This window comes from Theobroma cacao, chromosome 5 (genome assembly GCF_053813885.1).
Source record: "Theobroma cacao isolate CCN51 chromosome 5, ASM5381388v1, whole genome shotgun sequence".
Classification (NCBI taxonomy): Eukaryota; Viridiplantae; Streptophyta; class Magnoliopsida; order Malvales; family Malvaceae; genus Theobroma; species Theobroma cacao.
The window spans coordinates 457,780-480,046 of record NC_142643.1 but is presented as its reverse complement, the minus strand read 5'-3'; the positions used below and the strand labels follow the sequence as shown (position 1 = coordinate 480,046).

The following is a 22,267-nucleotide window of genomic DNA, read 5'->3' as shown; positions in this document are numbered from 1 at the left end:
TCATTGGTTTGATTTGCAAATATCAAAGTAGTTTTCTTAGCAAGTTCATATGGTCTTGATGTTTAATTTTTCTTCAGTACTTGGTGAAATTGATTTTGTTGTTATAAACTTCTATTTTATGAAGTTAATTAAACTATAATTTTACTGACTTTAATTTCAATGAAAAACTTAAAATTGAGCTCATATTTACTTGAACTTGAATTTGATGTAACTGGTTGGTACTGCACATTCGTATATCAATCCAAAATTTAAGTTTCTTTATCATATACCATCCTGAGTTTGGAAATTTGTATAATTAAGAGTTAATGAATCTCGAGTTTAGCATAATTTTTGATTAATGGAATCATCATCGACTAATTATTTTCCCATACATCTTAGTGAAGTTGGGTAATGGTTATACTAGTTATTAAAAAGAAAACTCATCTCAATTAGATAACTTAATCAATTTCATAAGGCACAAAGATTTTATTTCTAGCTTTTCAAAAATAATAAATATTTTATTTCTTGAAAATTCATACCTTAAGGTCTCAAGTTCGAGTTCTGCCCATTTAATCTATGACATGTCTTTCCCATATATAGTTTCACTTTCTTTTTGTCTCTTTGTTTTGTTTCTTTTCATTGTAGAATTAGTATGTAATTTGGTACCAGAAGAACATTCAATCGGGCCAATTTTGTATTCCAATTGGAATGAAAATTGCAATAAACATGGTTGAAATATTATGATAAATAACGACTGCATTACAAATTATGAATAGAAGGTTGTAGTGATATATATATATATATATGGATCTCAATTGGGTAATCATGTATGTTGATGCTATTGATCTCTAAGATTGATCCATGATTCAAATACAAACCGCAATAAGGCCAATTATGGACCGCAATAAAACCCTCTTAAGACGCATTTGGTTTAAAGTGGAGCCTTTCTCGTATTTTTAGAGAAATAAACTTCTTAATAGACGGATTAACAAAATCGAAAGTCTATGTGCTAAGAGCTTTTACATTATTATGTAAATCATTGCCTTTCAAACAAAACAAAAAAAAAAAGTAAAGCCTCCCCTTAGTTATATTACCTTTAGAAATGAAACCGAAAGAAGATTGCATATAGTGTAAATATTCACGAACATTCAAATTTATCGTAACAAAGTAATAAGAAAAGAAGAAGAAATGTGAATTCGGAGTTATCGTATAGAGAAAATTTATCACATGTATGTCCACCGAAGCATCACGTGACATGCGTTTTTCACAACGCATACTTACCTTAAACAATTTTTTATCCTTCTTAAGAATTGAACTCAAACATTTTGAATCTCTTTTCTTCTAGGAGCATGCATGTATCTACTCTGTAAGTAATAATTTCTTTCTTTATGAATGAGTTTTTATTTACCAAAAGACACCTGCATTGAAGAGGAAATAGCCATTTCACCATTATTATTTTGTCAAGTTGTTTCAGCTTGGTATAGATAGACTTACCATGTATATATTCTACTTATAAAGGAGTTTACAATCAATGACTTACCAGATATAGAGAAATTAAGTACTATATAACCATGGTCATTGCAGCCCTAGAGATTCAAGCCTGGGAATTCAAGGTCTTTTAAGTGAGTAGACATGAAACCCAGCATGGCTGGCTACCTTCAGATTTTGTCTGGCTTTTCCTTTCTTTCTTGTGCTTTGTTTGCTTATATCCTGACTGAGAAATGTACTGTAACTTTTTCCTTGCTTGCAGGTAGCATAGTTGCTGAAGAAACATCACCATGCCTCCAAAGGACCAAACTTCTCCAAATCCTGAGCAGATGATCAGCCCCGAGGGCAGCAACCCACCTTCTTCCCTTGACATTGTGGAGCTGACGTCCTCCCTCCAGGCCACTGAACCCCGCAGGGCCATCTCGTTGCACAAAAGATCGGCAAGTGACTCCCTAGTCATACTGAGGAAGCCTTATCTGGTTGGACAAAGCTCGTCGTCTCTCGTAACAGAGACTCAAAAATGGGGTCGGAGCTTTGAACCTACCATGGACCCGAAGAAGATGAAACGGTGGACTTATCTACATACTCATACTATGAAATTGTTTATTTAATTTGGACAGGATTTTTTAACGATAAATACTGACGCACCAAAACACCCAATTTATATAGCTTAATCTTTCACGTAACACTTTTTGATTTGTCCTATAGATTGCTTGCGAACAGAGTTTCAGCTCAGAAATCGCGGCTGAGGAGGATGGAATACATTGAAAAACTCAACAAAGACATAGAGACCGAGCAGGTAGCTAGTTTAATTCCTTTATCAATGTTACTAGTATGTTTTTCTTTTTCTGATTTAAAGTTCAATGATCTTCTATTCCAAATGCTTTATAAACTCTCTATGATCTCTCTTTTGTCTATTTGGGTGACAATTGCAGGCCAAAATAGCGGAGTTAGCTCCGCAGGTTTCTTACTATAAACATCGACGTGCGATGTTGCAAAAAGAAAACGATGAAATCAAACAGAAGATTGAATTTCTTGAGAAAGAAGAGGCAAGGAAAGAAGGTGAATTTAGCAACTTTATCTGAGCCATTGGTGCATTGTGGACATTCCTGGAGCATCTAGATTCTAGACTGATCATCTGTTCATCTTTCCTTTTAATCTTTTCTTTTACGAGTTTGAAGACAAGAAATTAACAATTGACCTTCTGGTTGCAGCTGAATACCAAGCATTGAAGGACGAGAGAGATATGCTTGCCCTCACCTATTTCCTGCAGCAAGAAGGCCTTTAGAAGAATACAGCTATATAGTTGGATGGCAAGATCCAGTTCTCAAAACCAAAATCTCAGGGTCTAGACTTGTTAATTTAATATTCGCAAAGTTGCTAGTTTCCTTTCTGTTTTCAAAGCGTGGTTCCATCCAGGTCCCTGAATCATAAACTTTAAAGTAATTTTCAAATAAATGAAATAAAGCAAGCTATCGAAGCATTATAAATCTGTTTAAGGTTCTTATCTCTATGGATCAATATGAATTGAAGCAGTTCATGCAACATTTTGTGAAAACATATCCCATTTCTTGCCAGCAAGACATGGCGGTCTTCTCGTTTTGTCATAAAGAAAATGAAGCTGGAATTGTAGCATGACTTGTCTCGACATAGTTCTAAGTTCAAATTTGATAGGGTGCCAGATAATCCAAAGGAAACGACAGAGAATCAGTATAAAAAAAAAAACAAAATGGTTATTATCAATTGGTGTAATATTGGTACAAGACAATGAGAGAAACCTTCCTCTTGGATAAGTACCTCAAGATCTCACTTAGAATTGTCCCATTCATATAGTCAGATCTAGAGTACTTACCCTTCTTGCACTCTCCTTACTATGATCTTCTCCTTTCAATCTGCTAAGCTTTGATGAGGATGATGGTGAGTACAATGACAGAGATAACTCACTGCCAACATCGTCTTCCTTGGACCTTCGCTGGCTTTCTTCATTCACTTGTGTTAGCCTCAGAGATAGATCCAAATCAAGGTTGCAATCTGGAGCCTTTCTTTTCATCGCCTTACACTCTTGTGCATTCGTTTTGTTTGCATCAGAAGGGCCAATACTTCTGCCGAAACTTATATGCTCTTCTACTTTAGCTTGCGTTTGGCTTGTGGGGTTGAGCTCAATTGCGCCTGATCTTGGCTGGGTTCGGAAGGATTCAAGATTGTGAGATGATGGGAATTCATTCTTCAGTTCATGGCTTTTCCAGCTAGGTAGTGCATTGAAGGAGGAACTGCCCATCCTGAGACTGTAATTGGACCAATTGCTTGTACTTTTACTGCCAAAGATCCTCTCCGTCATTGTTCCATGCAGTCCTGGTCTTGGTTCATCAATGAAACTCCTGCTTGAATAAGGATTACGCTGCAAGCACTCCTGGCCATTCCAGGAAGCATCTCCGTATCTTGAAAAGAAGTGAAATTTTGCTTAGAAATTTAATTCCATTGTTGAAATATAGACTAGTTACATTTAAAAAATGTGATAGGTTGGATTTTGATTGTTAATCTTGGTACCTGAAACTACTAGAACTATCGCCATGATGATGATTGTTATATCCTTGCAGCATGGGAAGTTGACTGAGGTTATAAATGTTTCGATCTCCACTTTCCACGAGATGCCTATGCTCGGTTATGACTGGTCATGTAAAAGTAACTCGTATGCATCAGGGACGACCATTGATCGAAACCCTAGTAGTGCTAATTCAGTGGAAAGGAAAAAGAAGATGGAGAGATTGAAGTAATTAACGTACCTTGTCCAGGATCATCAATCTTCTTGCTTCTATACATCTGATGGAAAAACACCCAAAGGCAGACAAGGAAAACATTGTTAGAAACAAAAGATCAAATGATTTCATTCATTCTATCTATATATGAGTATGGAATGAGAAATTATCAGCTAATTTACAAGCTTTTATAGCCATATTGACCTGAAGATGGCTCTTGACATGAGCGATGCTAAGTCCTTTTATATTCATCAGCTGAAGAACCAACTTTGGCGTAGCTCCTGTACCAAGAATTTTTTTTATTTTCTTAGTTAATTACGACCAAAGTAAGATCAGACCAGAGACTGGGAAGGGTTAGAGATGGAACTCACTGTCTTGTCCACCGAGTCTCTCAACCGCGTGAATAAAACGAAGGTGAAGATCAGGTGTCCACCGGAGCCTTGGCATCTTGGATCTGACATAAGGCCTCACGGAAGGCTTCTTCTCATTCTCTTCCACCGTGCTGTTGCTTGAGCTTCCTCCATTCTTAGGCCTACTTTCACCATCATTTTCTTCAGTACTCTCACTCTCAGCCTGGTTTTGTTTAGATGGGCTTGTCTTTGAACATTCCGTGCCATTATTTCCCTCCATCTTTCCAGCTAGCTCCCGCTCTCTATCAATATCCAAGTCTAGGAATCATAGCATAAAATAAGAAACAAAACATATGCACAGGGTGAACATAGAGGCTTGAAAATCAAGTCGTACTACACTAATTTGTAGGGTTGGGCCTTCTTGGTTGATCAAAGCAAGCTTATTTTATCTTCTTTCTATGGCAGGACAGACAGAAAACTGGGTGAAAAGAAGCATCGAACTCTAGGCAAAGGCAAAACAAAGCTACAGGTCTTTGAACAGAGGGGAGGATATGGGAAACCCTAGATCTTAACAGGGAAGACAGACAAACCTGTTTCTTCTCCCTTCTCTCTCTTGGGATTGGGACTAGTAAACAATAATATTTACTCACATCCTTATGTATATATTACAGATATTTTATACTATCCATGCCATGCATGCATGCAACACATCCATGCATGCATGGCTCCACACATCGATGCCAAGTCATGCATTGATGCCAACTATATTCAAAAGAAAATTAGAGATGTCTTGGTAACTGGGCCTGATAATCTAAAGAAAAATTAGAGATGCTTATCTTACTATTTTAAGAAAAGATTAATCAGGAAATTTTATTACAACTATATACTTTATCAATTTTAAACTTGCTTTGTCGGAATCTAAATTGAGCTCTACTTACTTTAAAGTGGACTTTTGTTCTTATTAATTTTGTCCCTTGCCTAAATGAAATGAAAGACTTTCATATGAACTGATGGCGGCCGGGTTGAAATTGTTCCCTAACCCAAAATAAAAAATAAAAAAAAAAACCTCTTTTTTATTTATAATTCCATGAGTGTAATTCTCCCTAGAGTTTGACAAATAATATTTCAACAAATTCCTTGTGAAATTATTCTTTTTTTCTCGATCAAGTAAAGTTTTATTAATATCAAACATCGTTACAAGTTAAAAGTTCAAAAGCTAAGATACAATAACCTTAAATCATACCATGAAACACAAAAAATAAACTTATAAGTAGTCAATTATCAAAAAAATTCAAATTAATTTTAAATGATTGAGTCGGTCGTTGAGAGATGATTTTAAATAGAAACCCTTTAGGGCCATTTTGACAACATGATTTGATTTTTACCACCGCATATGAAACATTTTTGATCTATCAATATCGAATTTGGCTAAAAGGTATGGAAAAACTACTCAAATCGAAATTAGTTAAGCAACAACAAGATTTGAAAGTTCATTCTCACATATAAATTAACCTCAAAAACAGGTGGGAAACATATATGTGCAGTTGTGAAACTTTGATTGAAGTCCAACCTGGTTTTCGATTTTTGCACGAGGGATTATGAACAGTTGGGAGGATATAATTAATTGAAAGTAGTGCACGAACAGAATAAAAGTGAAGGGAAAATGAGCAGTAACTCACGTTGAGAGGTAGAGCTAGGGTCTGGTGATGCATGTGTGAGCTAATGTGATGCTAAGCTGTAGCTGATGCAGACCCAAACTCAAAAGAAGATTATGAAATTGCCTTTCCAACGGGAATCACGGGCTTTGCTCCTCCTCGGGGAAGTGAAGGATTGGACTATAGTACATTTAGGCCTCATAATTCATCTCAAATTATAATTTTTACTCCATCTAGCCTACCATGGAATACATATCCTGCGAAAGATCAAATATAAAACAAAAAATTAATTTTTTAAATATATATTTTTTTCATAAAAAGATTACAAATATATACCATGATTGTGTTTTTCTTTTCTTTATTATTATGTTTACATGTTAATTATAATAAGCACTATTGCCAATTATCAAACAATTCAATGTACCAACAAAAATAATGGAAGAATTTAAGTCAAAGGAAAATAAATAAAAAGATGAAGGGTTTCATGTGTTACTTGCTTTAGTTTCTACCATAATCGACATGTCTCTATAGATCGGAGCTCAAGAGTAAGTCTAAACTTGTCTACCAGTCTTCGGATAACTACTACATTAGCGAGAAATTAAACATATAAATCTCGCAATAACAAATGATTACACACTCCAACGGTTTGTCTAGCATTTTTCCATAAGATCTTTGTCGATCAACTCACTTTATATATCGTCAATCAAAGATGGAGTCAGGATTTCAATTTTGAAAAGATAAAAATAAAAAATTTAATATTTGAAGAAATGAAATTATAAAATTGTTAAAAATAAGAATCAAATTATAAATATTTAAAATAAAGTTAAAAAAATAATAAATTTTTGAAACTTTGGAAGGCGAAGGCCCCTACTAGCCCCTCCCTCCGCCTTTGTCTTCAACTCTCCGCACTAACGAGAGAAAAAAAACCATAAACACCTTTGTTTATCTAAAATGACCACTGTTATTTGAAAATGCTAGTGTAAGTGGTCCAACCAATGGAGAAAACATTGATCAGTTTTGCCAACAAAGGTCTATCATATGTTTCTAAAGTCTAGTTAATTAATTGCCTAATTTGATTCTTCCATGTATAGAGATTCTTTCCCTATAGAATAGTGAAGAAAGAAAAAACGTGGCATTTGTTCATTTAAAGGCTGTAAAATTTATGGCCACTCCATCTAAGTCCAAAGTGTTTTCCTTTCATTTTTTTTTTCCCTAAATCAGAGAAATTTTATCAAAATTTTAAAAGGAATACAAAAATTTTAAGTTTACAATTAAGTCAATTAATATTAACAGTGAATTGAAAATTTCTGTTATACGTAAACAAAATTACTTAATAAATTGCTAGTCTTTATTTGAAATTGCCAGGTTTTGCCCTAGCCTTTTCATATACATAGCCTTAAATCAACCCCTTCCCCCCCCCCCCCCCCCCCCCCCCCCAAACAAACACGAAGCCTTAATCTCTTCTATTAAAAAAAAAAAGGAAAGAAATTAGAAAAGGAATGTCTCCAAGTGGTTTGAATGAGAAGGTACATTAAATTTTCGGTTAGCAAGGGACTTTTTCATTCCTCCCACGTGTTACGGATATAAAACACTTCAACCAGGGTTCTTCCCCTTTAATTGTGCTGTTCCCATCATATTCACAGGGATCTTGCCAACTGATCCATTTCTCTTTCAATCTTCAGAAACTCTTTACCTTCTTGTACAAGGGACAGCCCAAAATGCTCTCCATCTGCCATTAGGTCTTTACCATATAGTTGATTAATTGTTGTTTGTTTTTCTATATTATCATGTTGTTAAGAAAAAAAGTGCAGGAAAGTCCAAACGAGCAGCTTCTGAAGGAACTCCTAGACAACCCTTCCTCCACAGCTTGGGTCCCTTTAGTGGTATTATTTGTCAACTTGCAAGAAGCACGTGAAGTGTTTTTAGTTTACCAACTCTTTATCATCCTCCATGCTATATTCAAAAGATTATATAAATGAAAAAAATCTTAAAATTATATACGTTAATTTTAATTCAAAGAATTGAATTCAAATCCCATTTTTTTAAATAAACCAAAAAATTTAAACTTTAATTACAACACGCAAGAATATAAATTATAATAATAAAATTTAATAAATTGAAACAGATAACCATGCAAGGGGAATAAAAAACCCTTTATTATATATTTAAGATAAATCATATTCTATATATAAATTTCCAACATCATATGTATATAGTACTAGTTAGCTAGTATATATTATAAGGAGGAGCAGCAGCTGATCAAGAAGACAGCAATATATATAACACCCGAATTGAAAACAAACAGAGAGGGGTGAGGGGGGGTGGCCTGAAAAGATTCACTCCAGCGGCTAGCCTGTGAAGTCAACCCCCCAATTGTACTCTTATGCTCTTTTTCTTATCGTTTATACATAATTAATTATCCTATTCCCTATAGTTTAAGCTGCATGAGAATACGTGAGCCTTTTAATGCGGATCTGTCATGGTTTGAGAATGAGGATGTCTGTCCTTTTATGCAAGTCTCTTAGTAATTAATTTAATTTATTTAGCTAACTCGATTGTAAATCATGCAATGTCTGATCATCTTCATGGCATGAATGATGAATAAGCATGCCATGCCATATCATGAACTCCTGTACATGTATCCATGCGGCTAGAGTTTTATATGACAGGTAAACTTCACTTACATCTTTTGTGATTTTAATTTTTTTATAAATTTTTTAATTAATATCTTATGAATAGGTTAATATCTTGTGAGAAGGAAAGTTGTTTACAAAATGTTAACTTCGGAAAAAAAGATATTCATGATGTGTTAATTGAGAAAAAAAAATACAAGACGTCAACGAGTGTAGTAAAATTCATCTTTAAATAAGTAATAAGAACCCATTTTTTTTTTCCAAGTTTCAAAGAAGCTTCACGACTGCTGGAATATTATTTTGATATTCTCTCATACAAATAGATTTATTTTGGTAGGTGAAGATATTCTGCATTCTCATCTAAACTTTAATAAATTAATGCATGTTACAATATGCCATGCAAATTTATTAAATTGAAATGATGATAGCTTAGAATATAGTAGATAGACTGATGTTTTCAAGAAAGTCATGCGCTTTCAGTCACTGCAAACTCATTGCCTGACCAATGGACCCTAATTATAGACACATATATATTTAGGGATATTCTTTGGGCATTCACATTAATTTCCATCTTTTTGCCCTTTTTTTTCTTTATTTAATTTTTTTGGGATGGGATTTTTATTAATGTGTTAATTTTGGGTTTTATTTAAAACAAAATTTTACAATTATATATATATATATGTTGAGTTGATAGAAAAAAAAAAGGTTTAATTATGTCATTCCTTGCTTTTTTATGTTTTATCTTTTTCCTTTTTTCTCCTTTTAATTAATTTATTTCTCCTTGACTTGACTATTATATTTCATATATCATCTTAATTTGTCCCCTGGTTTTAGTTTTTCTCCATTTTCTTTTGTTTTGATGCATCACCCTTTCATCATCATGGATGAAGGAATTGCCTAACTCATGAACAACCAAAGAATGAGTCTTTTCTCCTATAGTAGATGCTTACTTAATCATTTAAATATCGTACACGCATGGAGACTTAAAATACTTAAACGCTGATTAAAAAATAATCATTTTTTGATAAATTTAAATCAGGCATTATGTAGTTAATTAAGATCACTGCATAACACAATTGAGAATCCGTTTATCATTATTCTCGATAAATAACTATTTCAATGTTTGATTATACTTTTATTATAATAATAACTATTATTCGAAATCTCAATTTCGTGATACTTCTAAATAGTTGATATCGATCTTTGCTTGGTATTAGTTATTCCATGCAAGTAGGAATGGCAGAAGAAATATTTTTAGATGAAATTAAGCATTGATCGTTTTTATAATATATATGACATGTTTTTTGCCTTATATTTAAAGAATCATTTACATTAATTGAAATTAATATACTATACTAATACAATAAAAATTCTTTGTCGGGTATGTTTTGCCTTCATATAGTATGTCAAATTTCTTCCCAAAAACAAATTTATTAATATTAAAATTGCCTTTCACATCAATACGCATGCATAGTTGGAAAAGCATATGAGTAGAACAAGAATATTATATTTTCGTCAAAGGTATAAATTTGTCTCATTATTATATATACCATTTGTGGATCCTACATAATGTAACATCTTACCTATACTTTAGGTCAGTCCCCCTCCTCTTGTACACACACATGTAATTTTTTTAATATTAATTATATATACTTAACATTATTGCCCTTATTATTGTATTATTAGGTCTTTCTTGTTGTTGATGTTATTACTAAATAAAAATTTTAAGAATGTTGAAAAATTCTATTTTCAAATATTATTATGGGTTGGTGTCAAACATTACAAACTATCATGGTCATGAAATCAAAATTTAGTCCACCGAAATAATCACTTTTTATTCTAATTTAAGCTTCATTTTCTAACATAATAAAAAAATTATTGATTCGGGAACGTCTTATTTTTGTCGGTCCATCTGTAATAGAATATGATAAATTAAAATATCTCTTGCTCCATTTACCATTTTTATAAATTAAAATTCATAACAAATTGTAGATTGTAAAATATAATAATATACAGGAAGAGTGAATTTAGTTTCTTGAATATTGATGGGTTTAGCTTCTCTAATTCCTTTTCTTATTCTCTTCTCCTTTAAATCTCTTTTTTTTTTTTTCTTTTTAAGGCATGTAGATAGACACTAGCCCACTCCAGCACAAGGTTGAGAACGAAATTTATTATAGTTTATGACTGCTAATGTCACAGTGCTTTGAAACAGTGTCATAATTCATTGCATGTGCCTTAAAACAAATTATTATTATTATATTATTAGCATATAAATTTTTTTTTTGAAACGACTAGCATATAAATTATAATATATATGAACTCATTCTATGTCCTTGAGATGAAAACTCCTTTCTTTTCTTAATAAAACGATTTGGGATATTTTCAAATTTTACTTAAATGTAATCTTCCTGTAGATGATTTTAAGAGTGTAAAAACTCTCATATCGATATGATGCATTCAGGATTTTACTTTCATCGGAATACTCCCTACACAGAAGAAAAACTTTGAACTTCCCTCAAATATATATAGTAAAAAAACATGATGAGAAGGAAATTTCATTAATTATTTCATCAGAAATATATTCTTTTATATCCTTGCTTGAGAAAGATGGTTTAAGTTCATGTTTTGACAGAAGATATTAATCCATCCTTGCTGAACAAAATAATTCTAGCCTGATTCGTGTTCACCCCTCCTGTCCTTAATCTTATGCATAGATTCTCGTGTTTGACTTCCTAAGCTTTCATTCTCACAAGACCTCCTTCACAGACAGAAGGGTAGACATCAATCTGTTTTCTTTATTATTATGTTCATCTCATGGTCAAGTCGGGCAGCACAAGAAAAATGGGAAAAAAAGAAAAGAAATGGTGTGGGGGATAAGATCGTATAAATATATAAATATGTATATTTATGTGTGGAATGAGTCTTTGCAAATTGAAAATGAGAAAGATATTTGACCCTTTTTTTAAGTGTAGGGCACCTAAACGTTTACATTGATAGCATATTAATTAGGTAGACCTTCCAATAGACGACATGGTGCCGAAAATGTGTCCACATTAATTTAGCTTTGACTAGGACAATTATGAGATACATATTATATATTTGATTGAATTAATGTAAATTTTAAGTTCAATTCTAATAAATTAGGAGGTGGTTATTATGATCCATTGTTCAATGATTCCAAATTAATTATTTTGAGTTTGAATTGAGTTATTATTGAGAGAATTTTTATATTCCCTCTATGCTTTAAGATCACAACTCTCGAATACATACATAACTACACGTAATAGATTTCATCACTTTTATTCACTTTTCTCTGCTAAGAATTAGATAATACCAAATATTAAAAAAAGCCAAACTAATAATCAAAGTTGTTTGTATTTTGTAGGAAGGAAAGAGGAAAGATTAAATTGGGTGGAAGGAAAAGATGAAGGCGAAATAGGTGAATCATTTGCCAATGGATATGGGCTTGTTAGGTATCTTTGAAAGGTCAAGTGGGTCTGTCGACAAGGGCAGGTTGGAGGTTGAAGGTTGAAGGCTGAAGCCTGAAGCCTGAAGCCTGAATCCTTAAAGCCTTCGTCTAGTTCCTGGGCTGGTGACCAAGAGCCCGTTCAAAATGATTCACCCAATCACCTTCTCAAAATGAAAAATGGCTCCTTGGATTGCATGGACTGCATTTGAGGCCATGTATACTGAGTTCAATTTGATTAAGTAGGCTGGCACTTCCCTAGATTAGTAACCGAAAACTTGGGTTTGAGGAATTTTATTGGAGATATTGTATTTGTACTCACATTTACTCGTGTTGAGTGAAAAACTTCATTCTTCATTTTCTCAAAATTTCAATTCTATGAAATCCTGTTAAGTATGTATTTTGTATATTTTATTTTCCTTTTATGGATTTCTAAGTTTTTCATATATATATATATATATATATATATATATATATATGTATGTATGTATATATATGTATATATATATATATATATATCGAGCTGTTTCCAATGCATAGTTGAATGGAGTTGAGCTAAGTACTGTAGTTCTTTTTCTCATGCTCAAGCACTTTTTAATCATCAAGGTCACTCAGAGCCAGAAATTTCCTAGAAAATGTTTGGCATATCTGTTGAAAGAGAATGTGCCTCCCAATAAGAACAAATGAAAGGGGATTTCCTGGCAACATGCTTCTTCTTTATTAGGGTTATCATAAACACCTTGTTGACCAATGTTTAGTTGTCGCATTTATGGAAATGAATTGTATATACGGATAGGATCTTCTCGTAAGTTTTACTTTTCTATTTATAATTCACAATTGTGCATTGATTCTGCCAGCTTTGAACCTGTTTATCAAACAACATGAATTTCTTTGACAGAAACCCATCATCCATCCGTTCCAATAGCAATGGCGGCCCGGCCTTGAAAACCTACCTTTTACAGATTCATTCAAGGTTTCCATGAACCTACATATCATTAACTGACTTGTACTTGGATATCTACAATGTTCAAGTTCTAGTTAGGACCAGCTGAAACTACATACTATCAACAATTGTTAGTGTAATTGTCTTTTTTATTTCGATTAATTTCCTCCATAACCACATACTAACATACATATTATAAGTTTGTCAAACTTATAATATACAACATACAGTAATTTTAAATTCAACCTCTCTTAATTTCGTGTCATTCTCATATTTTTTTAATGAACCCTTTTTAAAATTGTCAGGTTTATCTATACATATTATAAGTATCAAATCATAAGAATGAGAAAGAAATGTGACAGCAAATTTTACCAGTGAAGAATCATTCCATTTTGTGATAAAGGGGGTAACCTTTCTGCAAGCCATAAAAAGGGTAACAGAAAATCAATAATATATAGGAAGTGGTTCCCTTGAGAAAGAGAACATATCAGCTATACACTAATATGTACCAATACTATATTAGTATTGTATCATGAACAACTCAGTTCTTTGTTTCCATGTTGGGCTGCCGACGTCTTATTAGTGCAGATTCGGGGAGCAGCAGATAATCACCAATACAGACAATATCCAGTGCCAAATATCTTTGAGCTTTCATATGACTAATAATAGTAATAAAATACTTCCTCCCTTGCATTTTTCTGTCTTATCTTTCTTTTTCAAGATGTTCCGAAATAAAATTTAGATAGGACAGACACGTGTATCTATATATATATTCTTGATCCATAACCCACAGCTGTCAAATATGTGGATGCAGGCTAAGATTATATATTTTTTCTGGTCCTTCCATGGCAGAAGCTTTTGACAAGTCTCTGTCAGACCCAATGAGCCGACTGAAAATGTAGATGCATTGGCTTCTACCACTCTGGCTGGCTAATCTTGATTCATCCGAAAACAAGGCCATGGAGCATGAACTGAATCAGTACATTTTCCATATTATTTAATGCATCGGAGTTGATCATCGGATTGTAAAACAAATAATTACCCCAAAAGAGATTTAATCAATCCAGTGTGTTTCATGAGCTGCAGCAAATGGAACAGTTTAGCAACATGTGAAAATTCTTGCAGCCGTTTTTGACTTTGTTGGTACGGTAAAAGATAATCGTGAATCATCACATCCACATCAATCTTTAACCTTTGTTTCATTAACTTTGTTACGAAAGGAAAAATATAATTTTTTTTCTTTAAATATTTATTTTTTAAAAAATTTTATAAAAATTTAAGTCAAAAATACTTTTTTTTTTTTATCTTTTATAAAGAAAGAAACACTAAATCTAGAGTTAAGCGGTCTAAACATCCATTGGCCCAAAAGCATATATCATCATAATGTATTGTTTCTAGAATTTTGTTATCCTTTATAAAAGAAGAAAACACCAAACCCCAATGTCATCAGTTAGCATCATTTATTCCTTTGTTAGGTCTCCAGTCCCATCTCAAATCTTTTAATTATTCGTATTAGAATCTTATTAATTGTTTGGGTATCTAAATTTTATAAATATTTAATTAATATTTAAACTTTATTAAATTAAATAAATATAATCTATCACAATACACATCAACTTACGAAGTATTGTTCGTTTTAATCCGTTAACTTTACTGTTTTATCTCACAATAAACATTTCACAGGTTAAGATTAATGTGAACCTTAAATATTTAATTTTACTTTAATACATAATTGATGTAAAATTTATGACTCTCGTTAAGACTATAATATCCTTCCTTAATGTAATTAAGGTTCATGACTTCTGGTTGAGACGGTAAAATCCTGATGGCTATCTGCTGAGAACGTACAACTTTGCTGATGTGAAATTCACATGACAGCTAAATAGATTGTTGTCATCTTGATACTGAGAAAACCTAAGTCATGCTATTTTGGACCGACAATTTCGGCCCAAAATTGGATCGGGGAAGAGCAAAGTTTCCAAGCATGCTGGGCCTAAAATGGGACTGAGCGGTGGGTCCACCCAAAAGATGATTGCGATCCTCCGACGTCCATCACGCACATGTTTGTGGACTTCCACCTTATATAAGTGTTGCACCAGATCACTTTTGTCTTCTGTCTATCGATGACCTGTCATTTCCCACTTCCACGCTCCATTGGAGCCTCCTATTATTACTACTTACATAATTACTCTATGCTCTTCTATTTCTTTTAAATATCATATTAAAGACAAAATTAGTCTAAAGAGAAGGTTCGATGGGGACTAGAAATTTGAATCTAAAACCTTATTTTTTTATAAAAAAAGTAACTTAAAAATTATAGGTTTAACAACTATCGAAACTAATTATCATTTTTTTAAATGTAAATAATTACAATGATATTAAATAATATGAATATAACTTTGACATTTTAAGCCAATCTTGATTCATTCAATATTATCTTTTATTTTCATTGATTGTGGACTCAAAACATTGAATTAGAGGTGGATTACTTCTTTAAGTAGACAATATCATTTCCTTTCATGACGATTTCTCTAGGCATTAATAAATGGCATGCCCTCTTCCTTTAAAACATCAAACAATAATAATAAACCTATATACTACTATATAACATTAAATTTATTGTGTTCATATGCTTCAATTGTATTGTGTAAATATATAATATTAATAATTATATCAATAAATATAAAAATAAATATATTTTTTAAACGTATTATATGACACAAGATAACTTAATTAAGATGTTTATTAAATAAGTCGGTCATAACTGGTTATAATTAATATACTAAACTCTTATTTTGTGTTAACAAATGGAATAATCCAGTGTTGCGTAAGTGCACGCGCTTGAAAGTGGAGTGCGGGAAATGTTAGGTGTGATTGGATTGCGGGAGATGCGGGGCTTGAAAAAAGAAATGGTAGATTGAAGAGAGACAGAGAGAGAGAGAAGAAATAAAAAAATGGCAGTGAAAAACAATAATGAATGACCAAGGCGAGGGGGGCCTAAGATGGAAAGATTAGAGAAGGACATGGCGTGAAAGACAGGCAGGGCGCGACTTTAGCGGCTCTACCGAAATTGATAATCTTTCGAAAGATAAGAGGAAAAAACAAAACACAATTAGTACTTACAATAATTTTCTGTTTTCGGACATAGTTTTAACCTTGGACCAGAGAGAGGAATTTGTCTGATTAGAGACTTAGAATAGAATTTCATACACGTAGAATCCAGGAAAGAAAAAGTACTAGCAACTAAATCTCCCATCAAATTTGGAGAAACAGAGGAAAACCCAACACACACACACACAAAGGAAAAAATATCATACAGAGGTGATTGAAAGGCAGAGAGAGAGAGAGAGAGAGAAACAGAGAGTGGCCGTTTCAACGGCCACCTACACCTCAAACAACTTCTGGTTGGCCGCTAACGTGATTATTTCCTCCTCCCTAAATTCAACTCTCCATTTCCAGAGTACCATTTTCTTTCTTTGTGCTTTCTCTCAATTTTCTCGTGAAAAGAAAAAGATTCCCAGAGGGGAGAGAAAGGCAAAAACTTGAGCAGAAAAAGTCCCTAGCTTTATATATTTTTTTTATAGCACAATTGAGCCCTGCGTCACCATCGTGTTCTCAGCCTCTGTTTACCTGAGCTGTGGTGTTGTGCAGGTAAATTTGTTTTGGCATTCATTTCGTTTATATTTCCAGATCTTCTATTTTTGTTTCATTTTTTTTCTGGGTCTGGAAACTTGTTGAAGTTTTGATTTTTGTACCATTAGAGAAATTCTTTCCTTTTGCTTTCCTTGATGCGAACAAATATGCAGCATAATATATTCACCACAATGCGTAGTTTAAAGCTTATAGATGGATGTAAAGGCACGCAAGTTTATGCGCTTAACACCACCGGTGGTGGTGGTGGTGGCGGTACCACCGCTGGTAGTGGAGCTGGAGGAGTCGGTGAAAAACTATTCCACCAACTTCAAGACCATCTTAGAGCTAATTCGATTCGATCCAAATCGAGTCGAAATTATCAAGCATCTAATACCCCTGCTGTTGTAACTGAAACCCTGCTTCCTTATGGCCTCCCTGTCTCCGATCTCCTTGAGCCCCAGATCGAATCATGCCTAAAGTTCGTTGATTTTATCGAAACTATTGCTGATGTGTATCGTAGGATTGAGAATTGTCCTCAATTTGAGAAATCAGGAATGTTTATAGAGGAATGTGCAATTTTTAGGGGATTATCTGATCCGAAACTGTTCCGGCGGAGCCTTCGGTCAGCCAGGCAGCATGCCGTGGATGTGCATTCTAAGATTGTGTTAGCAGCATGGTTGAGGTATGAGAGGAGGGAGGATGAGCTTGTTGGCACATCTTCAATGGATTGTTGCGGAAGAAACATTGAGTGCCCTAAGGCTACCTTGGTAGCTGGTTATAATCCGGAATCTATTTATGATCCTTGTATATGTTCTAGAACTCCTCAAGGGGAATTTGATGATGATCTTTCAATGGCGGATGAGGAATGTTCCACTTCTGATGACAGCGGGGATATGTCATTTTGTATTGGAGATGACGAGATTAGGTGTATACGGTCCAATATTGCCTCGTTATCAACACCATTTAGAACAATGTTGTGCGGTGGTTTCAGGGAGTCAAGAAGAGAGAGGATAAATTTTACCAACAATGGTATTTCAGCAGAGGGAATGAGAGCTGCTGAGGTATATAGCAGGACAAAAAGATTAGATTGTTTTGATCCACAAATTGTTTTGGAGCTTCTTTCTTTCTCAAATAGGTTTTGTTGCGACAATTTGAAGTCTGCTTGTGATGCTTATTTAGCATCTTTGGTAAATGAGATGGAGGACGCACTGTTGTTAATTGAGCATGGGTTGGCAGAAAATGCGTATCTTCTTGTGGCAGCTTGCTTGCAGGTTTTCTTGAGGGAGCTCCCAAATTCAATGCACAGTCCTAATGTGATGAAATTATTTTGTAATTCAGATGCAAGGGAAAGATTGGCTCAAGTTGGGCATGCTTCCTTTTTGTTGTATTACTTCTTGAGCCAGATTGCAATGGAGGAAGATATGAAATCTAACACTACTGTGATGCTTCTAGAGAGGTTGACAGAGTGTGCGACAGAAAGTTGGCAGAAACAACTTGCATATCACCAGTTAGGTGTTGTGATGCTTGAGAGAAAAGAGTACAAAGATGCTCAAAATTGGTTTGAGACAGCTTTTAAGTCTGGTCATATATATTCATTAGTGGGTGCCGCAAGGGCCAAATTCAAGCGTGGCCACAAGTATTCAGCATACAAGCTGATTAACTCACTCATTTCAGATTATAAGCCAGTTGGATGGATGTATCAGGAACGCTCTTTGTATTGTAGTGGGAAGGAGAAGATGTTGGATTTAGAAATGGCTACAGAATTGGATCCAACCCTTTCTTTCCCATACAAGTACCGGGCAGTTTCGTTGTTGGAGGTCAACAAGATTGGAGCAGCCATCTCTGAAATCAATAAAATAATCGGTTTCAAGGTGTCCCCTGACTGCCTTGAGTTGCGGGCCTGGATTTCTATTGCCATGGAGGATTATGAAGGAGCTCTTAGAGATGTCCGGGCACTTCTGACTTTAGAGCCAAATTACATGATGTTTCATGGAAAAATGCATGGTGATCACTTGGTGGAGCTCCTCTGTCCTCTTGTTCAGCAGTGGAGTCAGGCTGACTGCTGGATGCAATTGTATGACCGATGGTCTTCTGTCGATGATATAGGTTCCCTAGCTGTTGTACACCATATGTTGGCAAATGACCCTGGAAAGAGCCTCTTACGGTTTAGGCAGTCTCTCCTTCTTTTAAGGTAATATGACAAACTCTTTCACCGATTTAATAAAATTTCCTTTTGCTGTTTCTCTTAACCGGAATTTTCAGTTTAGATTCTTTCTGATAGATTAAAATGTTGTTTTTAGCTCTACAAAAGAACTTACATTCAATGCTCTGTTGTGACGATCAACTACTTTATTACCTTGTAGGTTATGACAGTTTGTTTGCCTTTTGGAACTTAAATCTAAGATTAACATTATGAATTTATGATAAGCCAAGCGAAGTTTATTTCTGTATTCATCTTCAGATGTTGGTATCTGCTATTTAAGTCAGGATAAAGTCTGTGTTAACTGCTGACTAGTTAAATAAAACAAAATCTATATGCAATACAAGTAAGTTTACTGTTGAGACAATGCATCATGGATGGCCATGAAGGTGATATGTACACTATATGGTATATCTTATGGAAATTTGATTCATTGTTATGTGCACAGTTGAGTTACTAGTATCGGCAGATGTAAAGTAAAACGACCTCCCTTCTCTCCAACTTCTAATGGCTATTTGCCTCAACATATCTATGGTAAATGGTGGAAATTCATTCCTCATTTGCTTCCTAATATTACTATGGGATTTTTTTTTTGAGGTTAACAAGTGTTTCTTAGATGTGAGTGAATATATTGTAATTATTAAATTATATTTGACATGTTAACTGTCTTGTATCGATGTTGTATATAGGTTGTACATATCAATTGTGATCATAGAAAGTGCCATCTGTCAGAATGGCACTTGAGACTGTTTATCAATGGCATTGATTCGAATAAGTGGCGCATAACTTCTTCCTACACTATTTTAGTTAAATTTAAACTTTGACAGATCGTGATATTCTCTTCACCTTAGTATTTTATCTGTTCTAAGTGTTTGCTGTTACTGAATGCTATAGGTTAAATTGTCAAAAGGCTGCAATGCGTAGTCTACGGTTGGCTAGAAACCATTCTACTTCAGAGCATGAAAGGCTTGTTTATGAAGGATGGATATTGTATGACACTGGCCACCGTGAGGAAGCACTAGCTAAGGCAGAGGAGTCAATCTCCATCCAGAGATCATTTGAAGCTTTCTTCCTTAAAGCATATGCTTTAGCAGATTCCAGTCTTGATCAAGAGTCTTCATTATATGTTATCCAACTTCTTGAGGATGCTCTTAGATGCCCTTCAGATGGGCTTCGTAAAGGACAAGTAAGTATTTTTTTTGGAGTAATTGATTCTATATATATAAGTGCAATGAAATAGTTTAAAATTCTGAATGATTCTGCAACTCTGCAGGCATTGAATAATTTAGGTAGTGTATATGTAGACTGTGAAAAGCTAGATCTTGCTGCTGATTGCTACATGAATGCACTCAACATCAAGCATACACGAGCTCATCAGGGTCTAGCACGGGTATTTCATCTCAAAAATCAGCGTAAAGCTGCATATGATGAGATGACAAAGCTGATAGAGAAGGCACGTAACAATGCTTCAGCTTATGAGAAGCGTTCAGAGTACTGTGACCGTGACATGGCAAAGAGTGATCTTATTATGGCAACACAATTAGATCCTTTGAGGACATATCCATACAGATACAGGGCAGCAGGTAAATTCCATGACCTGGGTTACCCTTTTTGTTTCCCATAATTTTGTTAGTGGAAATTGCTGTTCTCAACTTCAATTTTGATTAGGCATAGCAGAATGCCAATGCACGGTGACTCTTAAGTTTGTAGATTGCCATTAGCTGTAATGGTCAACCTCAACTCAATAGACAATTAGTTGATTCTATTTCATGTGTAGATTGAGTGAATCAATTTGCCTGTGGTTTTAGATCTTGTTTACCTTCTTTAAGCTCCTCAATTTCCATCTGCTGCCCGCTCATTGTTTCATTGCTGTATCTTTGGTCATATGGAAGCCTTGATCTTTTCATGTTGTAAGAGTAAAATCTTTTTCCAGGAGGAAACAGTTCATTTTCTTGGATTTGTTCTTGGAGCAAAAGCTTAGGGTTTGCAATTCTTAGATTTAAGGAATAAAATGAAGAAACTTCCTTCATAGTTTGTCTTGCTTCTTATCTGTCATTCTGTAATAGTATATCCATCTTGATAATGAGGTGCTTTGATGATCAGGACTTCTAGTATGAGTGACTAGGAGAATTTCTGCCCCTAATACTGTTAAATTATCTTAATGGCAATGTTGTTAATAATTATCTATCCTGTAAAATGTTAAAATGTTATCAATCAGAAAGGAAAGACAAGAAAAAATTATTATTGGAAATTAGCGAAATTTAGCTTTAGTGTCATAATGCTTGTTATTTGTTCTCAATTGTTACTTCTGTGATATTTAATTTGATTCTGAATGCTCAGAACATATATTCTATTGGGTTAGCTTTTTTTCAGCCTCTAACATGAAGTTTCTGCCCTTCCAGTTCTAATGGATGATCACAAAGAAAATGAAGCTATAGCAGAGCTCACAAAAGCATTAGCTTTCAAGCCAGACCTGCAGCTACTACATCTTCGAGCTGCTTTCCACGATTCAATGGGTGCTTATATATCTGCGGTTAGAGATTGTGAAGCAGCCCTTTGCCTTGATCCCAACCATACCGAAACTCTTGAGCTATATAATAAAGTTTGTGATCAGGTTAAAGAACAGAAGTGAGAAAATCAGATGCCCATAATCATTCCTCTCTTCATTGTCTACCGTTGGTAACCTGATTGTTGCCACCCTTTTTCTTTCAAATATTTTTGTTCAATTACAAGGGCACCATTAGTTTTTTGGATTTTGTCTCTAGAAAATTCAGAAGCACTGCCTAGGCCTTTGGGTGAAATGGAACTCAGGAGGAAAGAAAAAGGAAAGTGTATGGTTTAAAAGGAAAAGGAGAAAAGGGAAACTAGACAAAAGATAGCTTGTAAATATTTGTTTTGTGTTTTATGGATTGAACCAATCAATGATATAAAGAGTCCAGGCATGCGGCTGATGCTGCTACTGCCCTATATATTTCTCCGTCAGGGCGGTGCCAATGCTACAGCCAAAAGAGACATGTAAATGAAACTGCAGAAGTCTGTCCACTCTGAGAGATTTTACATTCTGTTGGCTTTTTTGCTATACCTTATGCATTCTACCTCTTCTCATCCTTGTATTGTTCTTCCAGCGTGAAATTTTTCCCTTCAAAGGGTTTCTTTCAAACAGT

At 34.3% G+C, this 22,267-nt stretch overlaps 3 protein-coding genes across 4 annotated transcripts; 2 read left to right on the top strand and 1 right to left on the bottom strand.

The window, feature by feature from the left end:
- Positions 1–1,522: 1,522 nt before the first annotated feature.
- Positions 1,523–2,893, top strand: LOC18597486 (basic leucine zipper 19-like). The gene is made up of 5 exons (XM_018120753.2): positions 1,523–1,601; positions 1,730–2,035; positions 2,176–2,266; positions 2,403–2,529; positions 2,682–2,893. The coding sequence occupies exons 2-5, from the start codon at positions 1,758–1,760 to the stop codon at positions 2,753–2,755; spliced, it is 570 nt and encodes a 189-aa protein (XP_017976242.1). The 5' UTR covers positions 1,523–1,601; positions 1,730–1,757; the 3' UTR covers positions 2,756–2,893.
- Positions 2,894–3,009: 116 nt separating this feature from the next.
- LOC18597485 (myb-like HTH transcriptional regulator family protein) lies at positions 3,010–5,205 on the bottom strand. Its single transcript, XM_018120752.2, has 6 exons — positions 5,164–5,205; positions 4,595–4,891; positions 4,428–4,504; positions 4,251–4,287; positions 4,015–4,135; positions 3,010–3,905 (listed from the first exon to the last, which is right to left on the bottom strand). Exons 2-6 carry the CDS (start codon positions 4,851–4,853, stop codon positions 3,293–3,295), a joined length of 1,107 nt encoding a protein of 368 aa, XP_017976241.2. The 5' UTR covers positions 4,854–4,891; positions 5,164–5,205; the 3' UTR covers positions 3,010–3,292.
- Positions 5,206–16,245: 11,040 nt separating this feature from the next.
- Positions 16,246–22,182, top strand: ETO1 (tetratricopeptide repeat (TPR)-containing protein). 2 transcript variants are annotated; one of them, XM_088806394.1, is made up of 5 exons: positions 16,246–16,921; positions 17,077–19,094; positions 19,998–20,289; positions 20,377–20,686; positions 21,506–22,182. In XM_088806394.1, exons 2-5 carry the CDS (start codon positions 17,095–17,097, stop codon positions 21,733–21,735), a joined length of 2,832 nt encoding a protein of 943 aa, XP_088662520.1. In that variant the 5' UTR covers positions 16,246–16,921; positions 17,077–17,094; the 3' UTR covers positions 21,736–22,182. The 2 variants fall into 2 exon arrangements, with proteins under 2 accessions (XP_088662520.1, XP_017977504.2); XM_018122015.2 differs by having other exon boundaries at positions 16,246–19,094.
- Positions 22,183–22,267: the final 85 nt, after the last annotated feature.

Coding starts and splice junctions, on each gene's coding strand:
- LOC18597485 (XM_018120752.2), bottom strand. CDS start 4,853: ATGGAGGGAAATAATGGCACGGAATGTTCAAAGACAAGCCCATCTAAA. Junction 4,505..4,594: donor GAGACTCGGTGGACAAGACA/GTGAGTTCCATC, acceptor TTCTTGGTACAG/GAGCTACGCCAAAGTTGGTT. Junction 3,906..4,014: donor GATAGTTCTAGTAGTTTCAG/GTACCAAGATTA, acceptor CTTCTTTTCAAG/ATACGGAGATGCTTCCTGGA.
- LOC18597486 (XM_018120753.2), top strand. CDS start 1,758: ATGCCTCCAAAGGACCAAACTTCTCCAAATCCTGAGCAGATGATCAGC. Junction 2,036..2,175: donor GACCCGAAGAAGATGAAACG/GTGGACTTATCT, acceptor TTTGTCCTATAG/ATTGCTTGCGAACAGAGTTT. Junction 2,267..2,402: donor AAGACATAGAGACCGAGCAG/GTAGCTAGTTTA, acceptor TGACAATTGCAG/GCCAAAATAGCGGAGTTAGC.
- ETO1 (XM_018122015.2), top strand. CDS start 17,059: ATGCGAACAAATATGCAGCATAATATATTCACCACAATGCGTAGTTTA. Junction 19,095..19,997: donor CAGTCTCTCCTTCTTTTAAG/GTAATATGACAA, acceptor TGAATGCTATAG/GTTAAATTGTCAAAAGGCTG. Junction 20,687..21,505: donor ATACAGATACAGGGCAGCAG/GTAAATTCCATG, acceptor CTGCCCTTCCAG/TTCTAATGGATGATCACAAA.